Source organism: Pan troglodytes, chromosome Y, assembly GCF_028858775.2.
Source record: "Pan troglodytes isolate AG18354 chromosome Y, NHGRI_mPanTro3-v2.0_pri, whole genome shotgun sequence".
Taxonomy (NCBI): Eukaryota; Metazoa; Chordata; class Mammalia; order Primates; family Hominidae; genus Pan; species Pan troglodytes.
Window position 1 is genome coordinate 8822916 of NC_072422.2, and position 14659 is coordinate 8837574.

A 14659-nucleotide genomic window follows, 5' to 3' on the forward strand; every position below is an offset into this window, starting at 1 on the left:
GGGAGGCTGAAGCCGCAAGAACATGGGTATTACAGGCTGCCACTAAGGAGATCAGACAGATACCTGATTCTTTTACATAGCTAAGTGGATACAGCCTACTTTATGTTTATCTTTTTCTTGTAAAATTGCTTATTTTCTTGCCTTTTTATGACTATAGGTAGGCTTCTAGTTTGGAGTCAGAGGACAGCTTTAGCTGAGCCATCTCCCCCTGAAAACACAAGGCATTCTTCCTCCCTACACAGTAACCCATCTTAGCGCCCCAAAACGCTCAGCCAGAATTTGACGTAGATTGACCTACATTTAATGTGATTTTGTCTTCTGATCCTCCCATTAACGCTCTTTTCTCCACACTCATGTCCCATCTTTTGCTACTGTCAGTAATCATTCATTCCCTCCCATCACAAAAGAAGCCTGTACTCCTTTCAGATAGAGCAACATGAAAATTCCCCAGAAAAGCAAAAAATTAAAAAATATATATTTTAATTTTGCACTTTTTTAATTAAAAAAAACGGTCAAAATTGAACCACATGCATTTGGTAGGAGACCTGTTTTATCTTCACAAATAATTTACTGATGTGAACATTTTTCTTACATAATATTAATAGAAAAAATTCTGAATTAAACAATAACAAAAAAAACCCTGAAACCTGGGGCGAAGCCCTGCTGCTCTCCCGGGTTGGCCCGGTGCCCTGGGTTCGGCGGCCGCCCACTCAGCCGCGTTGCTGGGCCGGGCCGGGGGATAGCCCACCGCCGCCCGCAGCCGGGGCTCGTATTGGCCGCCCGGCGCCACTACAGCGAAGAGGTGGCCGAACGCGAGGACGACCCCAGCTTCTTCAAAACGGTGGAGGGCTTCTTCAATCGTGGCGCCAGCATCGTGCAGGACAAGCTGGTGGAGGACCTGAGGACCCGGGAGAGTGAGGAGCAGAAGCGGAACCGGGTGGGCGGCATCTTTCGGATCATCAATCCCTGCAACCACATGCTGAGTGTCTCCTTCCGCATCCGGCGCGACGACAGCTCCTGGGAGGTCACCAAAGGCTACCCGGCCCAGCACAGCCAGCACCGCATGCCCTGCAATGGAGGTGTCCATTACAGCACTGATGTGAGTATAGATGAAGTAAAAGCTTTGGCTTCTCTGATGACATGCAAGTGTGCAGTGGTTGGTGTGTTGTTCTGGGGTGCTAAAGCTGGTGTTAAGATCAGTCCCAAGTACTATACCAATAATGAATTGGAAAAGATCACAAGGAGGTTCACCATAGAGCTAGCAAAGAAAGGCTTTATTGGTTGTGGCATTGATGTGCCTGCTCCAGACAAGAGCACAGGTGAGCTGGAGATGTCCTGGATCGCTGATGCCTATGCCAGCACCATAGGGCACTACGATATTAATGCTCACGCCTGTGTTATTGGTAAACCCATCAGCCAAGGGGGAATCCATGGACGCATCTCTGCTACTGGCCATGGTGTCTTCCATGGGATTGAAAACTTCATCAATGAAGCTTCTTACATGAGCATTTTAGGAATGACATCAGGGTTTGGAGGTAAAACATTTTTCGTTCAGGGATTTGGTAATGCGGGCCTCCACTCTATGAGATATTTACATCGTTTTGGTGCTAAATGTATTGCTGTTGGTGAGTCTGATGGGAGTATATGGAATCCAGATGGTATTGACCCAAAGGAATTGGAAGACTTCAAATTGCAACATGGGTCCATTGTGGGCTTCCCCAAGGTAAAGCCCTATGAAGGAAGCATCTTGGAGCCCTACTGTGACATACTGATCCCAGCTGCCAGTGAGAAGCAGTTGAGCAAATCCAATGAATCCAGAGTCAAAGCCAAGATCATTGCTGAAGGTGACAATGGGCCAACAACCCCAGAAGCTGACAAGATCTTCCTGGAGAGAAACATTATGGTTATTCCAGATCTCTACATGAATGCTGGAGGAGTGACAGTATCTTACTTTGAGTGGCTGAAGAATCTAAAGCATGTCAGCTATGGCCGTTTGACCTTCAAATATGAAAGGAATTCTAACTACCACTTGTTCATGTCTGTTGAAGAGACTTTAGAAAGAAAATGTGGAAAGCATGGTGGAGCTATTCCCATTGTACCCACGGCAGAGTTCCAAGACAGGATATCAGGTGCATCTGAGAAAGACATCATGCACTCCGGCTTGGTGTGCACAATGGAGCATTCTGCCAGGCAAATCATGCACACAGCCAGGAAGTATAAACTGGGATGGACCTGAGAGCAGCTGCCTATGTCAATACCATTGAGAAAGTCTTCAAAGTGTACAATGAAGCTGGTGCGACCTTCACATACATGGATTATGGCTGACTTCCTCACTATCCTCTTCACGCGTAAGTTCTGCAGACCTATCACAAGTTTACATGTAACCACAGAAATCCCTTTCTCTCCTGACTCATTAATAACAGATACCATTCTGAACAAATCAATCCAAATCAGCCCATTAAGGAGAAAGAAATTAAGACTAGGGGATCATGTACAAGCTGAGTGTGAAAGTAGAAATCACCTACACAGAAAGCTGTTTTGGTATTTTGCCTTTAAATAAAAAGCCTCCTGCATCTGGCTGTGCAGCCTTGCTCTGTGGCTTTTCCCAACACAATCAGTGCTACTGCTGGAGAAGGGACAGTCAAGAGCAGTCAGTTGCTTACTTATTTTGCTCTGGATGAGTCTGGGACATGCTGTAACTTTAACACATTTAAGAAGTAGATGTGTGACCTTTTCAGAAGGTGGCATGGTCCTCAAGTGAGTTCTTAGTATTTTATATCAGCATTGTTATTTTATTTTATTGCAGCGTTGTTATTTTATTCAATAGTAACATTACTTTATAAATTCAAGTTCTGCTTAATAATGATAACAGTGTTTTCAGGACACAAAGATTATTCCTTACAAAATCTTTTTTTTTTAATAGAGATTTTGTTCTTGGAACCAAATAAAAATTTTTCTGCTTAGACACACATATATATTTATTTTTCTTAAAACATTTTCTTGTTGTCATTATTCTTATTGTTGTTATTAATTATTTACATCTCCTACTCTTTGGGATCTCCTTACAAGTAAATCACCTGCTTTTAAAATCTCTTTCATCATTAACATTTGTCAGATATTTACAGACATACCAAATAAAATCATTATTTATTTTTCTGATATGACTGAAAAGGTTTTGAAGAGATATGCATATAAATAACTTTTTATTCTGAAATGTAATCAGTTAGATTTATTCACATTTGTTTTCTTCTTATTAAGGTAAGTTTCACATAATGTAAAATTACATTTGAGTGTACAATTCAATGGAATTTGATATGTTTATGATATTGTACAATCATCACCTCTCTTTTGTTACTAAACATTTCTATTGCCCAACAGGAAATTCCGTATCTACAGTTAGATAAATAACAAATAAAAATAAAAATAAAAAACAGTACTTTTTATTTCCCAGCCCCTGACGAAGAGTAACCTTTTATCTCTATGGTTATGTCTTTTTACCACATAGGTTTTGCACTGCAACGGTTTTCAATCCAATGTGCCAAAGTCATAGAGGTTTTAAAATCGTTCATTTTTCTTTTCCTTTTCCTTTTCCTTTTCCTTTTTTTTTTTTTTTTCATTTTGCAATTACCAGGCCCTATGCTCCTCTCACCAATCTAGTAAGAGTGTGTGTGTTGAGGAGATAATTACATTTATTTCAGGGATTGAAGACATTATTTTCTTATTTATTTAAATGATGCTACAGGGATGAGACTTTGCAGCCTAGAATGTGTAAGTGAGCAGTCTATATTTTATTTTCACTGGATACATTTCTCAGACTGGGAAGAAAACACTTTTGGCCAGATTTTTGTTGGTTGCTACGAGACCAAAGTCCTCTTGTGATGTCTTTGCTACTCAGCTTGACATACACTAGAGTGATGCTCTAGATTCCTTTGCCTGCGTAGGCCTTCTGAAGCAGCATTTGAAGTTGCAGTCCTGAAAACCATGCAGGCTGGAAGAGTATCTAAATAAATATTTATTTGAGATGGCACATGTTTCTTCAGAAACTCAAGTTGTTTCTCCCAGAGATGAATTAACTGATTCAGAAGCCTCCACTAGGTCTCCACCGTGTAAACACACATTCCCAGGGGACTCAGACTTAAGGTCAATGATTGAAGAAAATGCTATTCAGGTTTTGTCACAAGAATCCTTGTTAAAATGGCCATGTTACACAGTTTGTGTCTGTGAGCCAGATAAAGATAATGATTTTTTTTTCTATGACCTTTCCCAGGAAACTTTGGAAAATACTTGAAAGTGACCAACTCAAGTCTGTTCTGTGGGTTGAGAATGGAACTTGTGTGGTGATTAATGAAGAACTCTTCAAGAAAGAAATTTTCGATATAAAGGCTCCTTACAGAATATTTCAAAGTGACAGTATCAAAAGTTTTGTTCGACAGCTCAACCTTTATGGATTTAGTAAAATTCGACAGAATTTTCAAAGATCTGCCATTCTAGCCACCTTTCTGGCAGAAGAGAATGAATCCATTGTCTTAAGCAAGATATTTAACATATTCAGTTACAACTTTACATAGAGTATATAAGTAATTTTACTTTGTACATCAGTAAATATGTTAATACATGTAGTAAGACCAGATTTTGAACATTATATAAAATATTAAGGTAAAATTTATTTAATTTTTTGAAATTATTGAGTTCAGCTTAAGCATTAACCTTTCAGGGTTTTAAGAAATTTTGCTAACAACTTTGAATCTTACCAGTGAAATCAAAATAAATGTACCAAAGCCACTTAATGCAATGTTACTATTAATGTATGACATGTTTTCACTTGAGAGCTTAACAACTTGAGTGCTTTCTTCCCAACAAGCACATTCTTGAAAATAGTAAACCATGTTCACGAATTATTTGATGACAATAAGTTTGTGTGATGAAACAGAAATCTGATATTTTATGTGTTATGTTTGTTATTGTCACTTGTCTCAACAAATTGCAACACATCAACATGCTATTTTAAATCAGTTGTACGCTATTCATGTGACCACTATTCTTATGCACTCTCATACCATCTACATCAAAGCAAGTGACCACATTGCAAATTTCATTGCAACCACAACTTCTCAATACTGCAACATATCTCCCTTGCAAAACCGTTATCTGGGGCTGACAGGGGAACCATCTGCTCTTCCAACAAGATATCCTGTGGTATCAGTCAACGAGGCTCCACATCCTAACCTGCTACCAGCAGGCAACCCATGGTTGCAAATGCCTACAATAGCTAATACATCATCTCTCCCTCATTCCAGGCCAGCTCTTCAACCATCACGACTGGACAAATATCACCGTAATTACAACTGATCTTCCACTAAAAGAGCACCAGATTAGGCATGACAACAGAGACTAACATTTACATCGACCAATAAAAACCTAGAAATTTCTGCAATTATCTTACTGAATAATAAAACTGCATGTCGACTTTCATGTTTGCTTTTTCTTTATTTCTCAAAGTATAGTTAAAAGTAAAATGGTGTTTTCTTTCAGTGTCAGGCTATTGTACTAATTTTTACAAATATATATATGGGCTTTTTGAACATTTGTAAGGAAATTTGATGTGCTCCTATGTAAGTTAACTAACTTAGTTCTCTAAAGAGGAAAAAATAATAAAATCTTTGGGTCCATTTGCTGCTGAAACAACACAATACCACTGCCTGGGTAATTTGTAAAAAGACTTATTTTGCTCGTGGTTCTGAAGGTGAGGAAGTCCATGGGACTGCATCTCATGAGATCTTCTTTCTATGTTACAACATGGCAGGTTGACCTCATATGGTGAAGGGCTTGAGATGAACAGAAAATCGGGACCAAACTCATCTTTCATGAAAGCCCACTCACAAAATAACTAACTTGTTCTCCAGATAACACCATCAATTCAGTCAGGAGGTTACACACACATGGCTAATCACCCCTCAAAAGTCCTACCTCCCAACACTATCACAATGGACACAGAATTTCAATGTGAAATTTGGAGGGGACATAATAACAATGACAGCAGGCAAGGGAAAGGAAACAACTGGAGTTAGGAAAAAGCAGTAAGTGGCTTCTCAAGCAGTCTGGCATAAATCAAATGAGAGCATAAATTTGGATGGCACAAAGGGAATAGATGCTCACATAAACAAACACACAGAACATCTAGAGAAAGGTTAACACACACTGTATATTTCAGTATTTTCTCAATTACATTTCCTCAGTTATTTTAAACTTCGATTTTAATTGGCAAAGATTTTCTTCATTGCAGTTCATACCTAGTGAACTCCGTGTCCATGATCAAAATTATTTGTGTCATCACTTGAATAAAGTTTACATCATATTATGCTCATGGATTGCATCACTGTCAGTACATGGTGGAATTTTACAGCTGGCATTAACAGTACACCTTTTTGATCTTACATCAAAGCATTCCAACCTGTTTGTGCCTTTAATTACCTCCTGTTAGAGTCCACTTTTCATGTTTTCTAATGCACATTTCCTTACTTCTTTTTTTTTCTCTGAGAACGTCTCCCTGTGTTACCCCGATGGAGAGCAATGACATTATTTCAGCTCACTGCACCCTCAACCTCTGGGTTCAAGCAATTCTTCTACCTCAAACTTTTGAGTAGGTAAAATTATATATGCCCACCATGCTGGGCTAATTTTTATATTTTCAGTAGAAATGGGGTTTCACCATGTTTGCTGGAATGGTCTTGAACTCCTGGCTGTGTGTGATACACCCACCATGGCACCCAAAAGTGCTGAGATTACAAGTTTGAGCCACCAAACCCCACCTCTAGTGCAGATTTTTATCACATTGGTTTCATGCTCCATACAAAGTCAGATTTAATTGCTTTTGTCAGGATTTAATACCTTTTAGATTCTGAGTCCAGATCCTCAGCATGGCTAAATAAATCCCTTCTAGACCTGATATTTGTTTTCCTTTCAACTTCATGTCCTTCGGTTTCACCACAGTGAGACATTCAGACAACTCCACTTTCAGCCATGACCTTTTCCATCTGGTAACTTGAGTCCCATTTTCTTCTTGGAGATAAAAGTCTCTGCCCCATTTGCCTACTTAAGACTCCTACAACACAGACATCACTCATCCCAGGAGGTGCTTCTTATCTATCACATTAGTTTTCTAGTCTGTCTGTCTGTCTGTCTTGGACACCCAGCACTGATGTAACACAGTACCTAATACATATATGTATGTGTGTGTATATATATACACATATGTATGTGAATTAGTTAATGTTGACTGGGACTTACAAATATAACATCTATTTTCATTGTCAAAGTGAACATTCTTGGTGTTGTGGCATTACTTTTTATTCTTTGTTCCTCACCACAACTTTTCCTAAAAGGGTAGGTCACAGTATCATTTACTAGAGGTGCAATAATTTTGACTTACTGAGATTAGCCTCACTGGTTATCACTTCAACTATCATGCTTTCTTTTTAGGTCTAGTTATGATTTTTCCATGCTTCTTCTAAAAGTTCTTTTTCATCTTCTGCTTTGACTGACAGGTCCTTCCCTGAAAGAACTAGCTGTCTCCTTACCACTCCTTCCTTTATTTGCAGTAGGGATTCCCAGTGGCAAAGGGACATTTGGGAGCCCTTTGTGGCCTATGGAAAAAACCCAAATATCCCAAAATAAAAACCATAAAGAAACTGTTTGTGAAACTGAATTTCGATGCATGGATTCATCTGATAGAGTTCAACATTTCTCTTGATTCAGCAGGTTGGAAACTAATTGTAGAATCTGCAAAGGGATATTTGGGAGCCCATAGAGGCCTATTGTGAAAAACTTAATATCCTCACATAAAAACTAGAAAGAAACTATCTGTGAAACTGCTTTTTGATGTATGGATTCATCTCACAGAGTTAAACCTTTTCTTTGATCCAACAGTTTGGAAAACTTTTGGAGAATCTGTAAAGAGATGTTTGGGAGTCCTATGAGGACTATAGTGAATTACCAAATATCTGCAAATAAAAACTAGAAAGAAGCTGTCTGTGAAATGTCTTTGTGATGTGTGGATTCACCTCACAAAAGTAAAACTTTCTTTTAATTCAGCAGGTGGGAAACATTCTTTTAACAGAATCTGTGAAGGAACATTTTGCAGCCCATGAGGCCTATGGTGAAAAACCAGATATCCTTAGATGAAAACTGGAAAGAAGCTATCTGTGAAACTGATTTGAGATGTGTAAATTCATCTCACAGAATTAAACCTTCCTTTTGATTCAGCGTGTTGTAAACACTCTTTTTGGAGAATCTGCAAAGGGACATTTGGGAGCCCATTGAGGCCTATTGGAAAGAACAGAATATCCACAGATGAAAACTAGAGAGAAGCTACCTGTGAAACTACTTGGTGATGTGTGGATTAATCTCATAGAGTTAAACTTTTCTTTCAATCTAGCAGGTTGGAAACACTCTTTTTGTAGAATCTGTGAAGTGACATTTGAGAGTCCTTTGAGGCCTATGAAGAAAAACTGAATATTCCCAGATAAAAGTTAGAAAGAAGGTATATGTGAAACTATTTTGTGATGTGTGGATTCATCTCAAAGAGTTAAACTTTTCTTTGATTCAGCAGGTTGAAAACACTCTTTTTGAAGAATCCGTGATGGTACATTTGGGAGTCCATTGAAACCTATGGAGGAAAATGGGATATCCCAAGATAAAAACTAGAAAGAAACTATCTATGAAACTGCTTTGTGATGTGTGGGTTCATCTCACAGAGTTAAACCTTTCTTTTTATTAAGCAGCTTGGAAACTCTCTTTTTGGAGAATCTGTGAAGAGATCATTGGGAGTCCTTTTAGGCCTATGGGGAAAAAATCAAGTATCCCCAGATAAAAGATAGAGAAGTTTTCTGTGAAACTGCTTTGTGATGTAAGGATTCATCTCACAGAGTTAAACCTTTCTTTTGATTCACCAGGTTGAAAACAGTCTTTCTGGAGAATCTACAAAGGAACATTTGGGAGCCCATTGCAGCCTATGGGGGAAAATGGAATATCCCAAGATAAAAACTAGAAAGAAGCTATTTGTGAAACTGCCTTGTGATGTGTGGATTCATCTTACAGAGTTTTTTTATTATTATTATTCAGGAGGTTGGAAACACTCTCATTAGACAATATGTGAAGGGACATTGGGAGTCCATTGTGGTTTCTGAAAACAAACAAACAAACAAACATGCCGGATGAAAACTTGAAACAAGCTATTTGTGAAATTTTGTGATGTGTGGATTTATCTTACAAAGTTATGTCTTTCTTTTGATTCAGCATATTGGGAACACTGTTTTTGGAAAATCTGCAGAGGGACATTGGGAAGCTCATTGAGGCCTGTGGGGAAAAATCAAGTATCCCCAGATAAAAACTAGAAAGAAGCTATGTGTGAAACTGCTTTGCGATGTGTGGATTCATCTTATAAAGTTAAACATTTCTTTTGATTCAGCAGGTTGGAAACACTCTTTTTAGAGAATCTGCAAGGGACATTTGGGAGGACATTTAGGCCTATGAGGAAAAATGGAATATCCCCAGATAAAAACTGGAAAGAAGCTATCTGTGAAACTGCTTTGTGATGTGTGGATTCATCTCACAGATATAAACCTTTCTTTTAATTCAGCACTTTGGAAACACTCTTTTTGGAGAATGTGCAAAAAGACAGTTGGAAGTTCCATTTAGGCCTATGGAGAAAAATCGAGTATATCCACATAAAAACTAGAAAGAAGTTAAGTGTCAAAATGCTTTGTGATGTATGGATTCATATTACAATGTGAAACATTTCTTTTGAGTCAGAAGGTTGGAAACACTTTTCAGAGAATCTGTGAAGAAACATTTGGGAGCCCTTTGAGGCCTGTGGGGAAAAACTGAATATACCCAAAATAAAAACTAGAAGGAACCTATTTATGAAACTACTTTCTGATGGATTCTTCTGACAGAGAAAAAAGTTTCTTTTGATTCAGCAGTTCAGAAAAACAATTTCTGTAGAATCTGCAAAGAGAAATTTTGGAGTCTATTGAGGCCTAAGTGGAAAAATGGAATATTCCCAGAAAAAAACTAGATTGAAGCTATCTGTGAAACTGCTTTGTGATGGATGGATTCATATTACAGAGTTAAAACTTTCTTTTGATTTCTCAGGTTGGAAACACTCTTTTGGTTGCGTCTGCAAAGGGAGATTTCGGGGCTCACTGAGGTCTGTGGTTTAAAACAAAATATCCTCATATAAAACCTAGAAATATCCTCTCTGAGAAACTCCTTTGTGATTTGTTGATTCATCTCACAGAGGGAAACATTTCATTTCATTTAGCAGGTGGAAACAGTCTTTTTGGAGAATTGGTGAAAAGACATTTCAGAGTCCATTGAGGCCATGGTGTAAAACCAAGTATTCCCAGATAAAAACTAGAAAGAAGCTATCTGTGAAACTGCTTTATGATGGGTGGATTTATCTTACAGAGGTAAACCTTTCTTTTGATTCTACAGGTTGGAAACACTCTTTTTGGAGAATATGTGAAAAGACATTCTGGAGCCCACTGAGACCTATGGGGGAAAACTGCAGATCCCCAGATACAACCTGGAAAGAAGTTATCTTTAAACCTCTTTGTGATGTGTGTTTTCATCTCAAAGAGTTAAACCTTTCTTAGGATTCCACAAGATGGAAACACTCTTTTTGGATAATCTGCAAAGGGACATTTGAAAGCCCTTTAAGGCCTATGGGGTGAAACAGAATATCCCAAGATAAAAACTAGAAAGAAGCTATCTGTGAAACTGCTTTGGGATGCGTGGATTCTACTCACTGAGCTAAGCCTTTCTTTAGATTCAGCAAGTTGGAAACACTCTTTCTGAAGAATCTGTGAAGGGCCATTTGGAAGCCCATTAATGTCTATGAGGAAAAATAGAATATCTCCAGATAAAAACTAGAAAGAAGCTTTCTGTGAAACTGCTTTGTGATGTGTGGATTCATCTCACAAACTTAAGCCTTTCTTTTGATTCAGCAGGATGGAAACAGTCTTTTTGAAGAATCTGCAGAAAGACATTTGGGAACCCATTGATTCCTATGGGAAATATCAAATATCCCCAGATTAAAACTACAAAGGAGTTATCTGTGAAAGTGCTTTGTATTGTTTGGATTGATCTCACAATGCTAAAACTTTCTTTTGATTCTAAAGGATAGAAGTATTCTTTTTGAAGAATCTGAGAGGGAACATTTGAGAACCCATTGAGGCCTAGGGGAGAAAACAATTATCCACAAATAAAAACGAGAAAGAAGCTATCTAGGAAACTGCTTTGTGATGTGTGGATTCTTCTCACAGAAAAATGCTTTCTTTTGATTCAGAAATTTGGGAACACTCTTTCTGTGGAATCTACGAAGAGAAATTTGGCAGCCAATTGAGGCCAAAGGATAAAAATTGAATATCCTGTCCCAAAAACTAGAATGAAGCTGTGAAACTGCTTTGTGATGTGTGGATTCATCTTACATTAGTAAATTTTCCTTTTTATTCAGCAGGATAGAACCATCCTTTTTGTAAAATCTGCAAAGGCACATTTGGAAGCCCATTTATGCCTGTGGGGAAAAACTGAATATCCCCAGATAAAAACTAAAAAGAAGCCATCTCTGAAACTGCTTTGTCATGTGTGGACTCATCTCACAGAGTTAATTATTTCTTTTCATTCAGCTGGTGAGAACCACTCTTTTTGGAGAATCTGAGAAGGGAAATTGGGTGCCCAGGGAGGCTACAGGGGAAAAACAGAATGCACCCAGATCAAAACTAAAAAGAAGCTATCTGTGGAACTGATTTGTGATGTCTGGATTCTTCTCACTGACTTAAATCTTTCATTCTTTCTTTTTTTTTTTTTTTTTTTTTGATTTGCCAGGTTGCAAACAGTCTTTTTGGATAATCTGCAGAAAGACATTTGTGAGCTTATGGAAGCCTATGGGGAAAAACTGAATATCCCCAGATAAAAACTAGAAGGAAGCTACTTGTGAAATGGCTTTGAGATGTGTGGATTCATCTGAGAGTGTTAAACCATTCTTATGATTCAGTAGGTCAGGAACACTCTTTTTGGAGAGTCTGCAAAGTGACATTTTGGAGCCCATTGAGGCCTATGGGGAGAAACAGAATATCCACAGATAATTACTACAAAGAAATTATCTGTGAAGCTTCTTTGTGATGTGCATGTTCATCTCAGAGACTCAAATTTTTCTTCTTATTCAGCAGAGTGGAAACTCTTTTATTGTAGAATCTGTACAGGGATATTTTGGAGCCCTTTGAGGCCTATGGGGAAAAACTGAATATCCACAGATACCAACTACAAAGAGGTTATCTATGTAACTTCTTTGTGATATGTGGATTCATCTAACAGAGACAAATCTTTCTTTTGATTCCTCAGGTTGGAAACACTCATTTTGGAGAATCTACGAAGGGACATTTTGATGCCCATTGACGATTTTGGGGAAAGACCAAATATTCCTAGGTAAAAACTAGAAAGAACCTATCTGTGAAACTGCTTTTTGATGTGTGGACTCATCTGATAGAGTTCAAGTTTTCTTTTAATTCAGGAGGTTGGAAAGACCGTTTTTGGAGAATCTGCGAAGGGACATTTGGGAACCCATTCAGGCCTAAGAAAGAAAAATGAATATCCCAAGATAAAAACTAGAAATAAGTTATGTGTGAAACTTCTTTGTGATGTGTGGTTTCATCTTAGAGAGTTAAACCCTCTTTTTGATTCAGCAGATTGGAAACACTCCTTTTGGAGAATCTGTGAAGAAACATTTGGGAGCCCATTGAAGCTTACAGGGAAAAAGCTGAATATCCCCAGATAAAAACTAGAAAGAAGTAATCTGTGAAAAGTCTTTGTGATGTGTGAATTCATCTCACAGAATTAATCCTTTCTTTTCATAGAGCAGGTTGGAAACACTTATTTTGGAAATCTATGAATGGCCATTTAGGAGCCCATAGATGCCTAGGGAGAAAAACATAATATTCACAGATAAAAATTAGAATGAAACTATCTGTGAAACAGATTTGTGATGTGTGGATTCATCTCACAGAGTCAAAAGTTTCTTTTGAGTCAGCATATTGGAAATGCTATTTTTGGAGAATCTGCAAAGGAACATTTAGGAGCCCATTGAAAAATAAAGGGAAAAACCAAATATCCTCAGACAAAAGCTGGAAATAAGCTATCTGTGAAACTGTTTTTTGATGTTTGGATTCATCTCACAGAGTGGATACCTTCTTTAGATTCAGCTGGTTAGAAACACTCTTTTTGGAATATCTGAAAAAGCACATCTTAGATCTTATTGTGGTCTATCAGAAAAACAATATATCCATATAAACACTAGAAAGAATCTCTCTGTGAAACTGCTTTGTGATGTGTGGATTCATCTCAAAAAATTAAAGCTTTGTTTTTATTCAGCAGGGTAGAAACAGCCTTTTTGATGAATCTGTGAATGGATATTTGGAATCCATGGAGGCTAATGGGGAAAAAACTGAATACCCCCAGATAAAAACTAGAAGAAACTATCAGTGAAACTGCTTTGTGATATGTGGATTAATCTCAGAGAATTAATCCTTTCTTTTATTTGGCAGATGGGAAATACTCTTTTTGTAGAATATGCAAAGGGACATTTCAGAATACTTTGAGGCCTATGGGGAAAAACTGAATATCCCCAGAAAGAAACACAAAGGAGCCATCTGTGAAACTGTTTTGAGATGTGTAAATTCGTATCAAAATGTTAAATTTGGCAGGGGAATGTTTTGCAGCCAATTGAAGCCTATGGGGAGAACCCAAATATACCCAAATAAAAACTAGAAAGAACCTAACTATGTAACTGCTTTGTGATGAGTGGATTCTTCTCACAGGGAAAAAGAGTCTTTTGATTCTGCAATTTGGAACCACTCTTTCTGTAGACTCTGTGAAGAGAAATTTAAAAGCCCATTGTGGCAGAAGGGGAAAAATGGAATATTAAGATTGATACGTGAATTCATCTCACAGAATTATTTTCTTTTGGTTCAGAAGGTGAAAAATACTCTTTTTGGAGGATGTGCAAAGGGACATTTATGAGCCCATTGTTGCTATCAAGGAAAACCCAAATATATTCAGATAAAAACTAAAAAGAAACTATGTGTGAAAATGCTTTGAGATGTGTGGATTCATCTCACAGATTTGAACCTTTCTTTTAATTCAGCAGGTTGGAAACAGCCTCCTTGGAGAATCTATAAAAGGACATTTGTGAGCTCATGTAGGCCTATGGGGCAAAATTGAATATCCCCAGATAAGAACTAGAAAGAAGATAATCTGTTAAACTTTTTTGTGATGTGTGGATTCATTTCAAAAAGGCAAACCTTTCTTTTTATTCAGCAGGTTGGACACACTCTTTTTGGAAAATATGTGATTGCATATTTGAGAGTCCTTTCAGGCCAAAGGGGAATAAGTGCATATACTCAGATTAAAAACTACAAAGAAGCTATCTGTGGAACTTTTTGTGATGTATGTTTTCATTTCTCAGTGTTAAACCTTTCTTATGATTCCACAGGTTTTGAAACACTCTTTATGCATAATCTACAAAGGGACATTTGGGATAACCTTTGGGTCTATGGGGTGAAACAGAATATCCCCAGATAAAACTAGAAAGAAGGTATCTGTG

General features: G+C 37.8%; 1 protein-coding gene and 1 pseudogene across 2 annotated transcripts; both read left to right on the forward strand.

Moving 5' to 3' along the window:
• Window positions 1–1135: 1135 nt before the first annotated feature.
• LOC112208584 (glutamate dehydrogenase 1, mitochondrial-like) lies at window positions 1136–2778 on the forward strand. The gene has a single exon (XM_024355262.3). It carries the CDS (start codon window positions 1136–1138, stop codon window positions 2234–2236), a length of 1101 nt encoding a protein of 366 aa, XP_024211030.1. The 3' UTR covers window positions 2237–2778.
• Window positions 2779–3920: 1142 nt separating this feature from the next.
• Window positions 3921–5472, forward strand: LOC749927 (heat shock transcription factor, Y-linked-like; annotated as a pseudogene). The gene is made up of 2 exons (NR_189045.1): window positions 3921–4140; window positions 4268–5472. The product of NR_189045.1 is annotated as a heat shock transcription factor, Y-linked-like (transcript).
• The last annotated feature ends 9187 nt before the right edge of the window (window positions 5473–14659 follow it).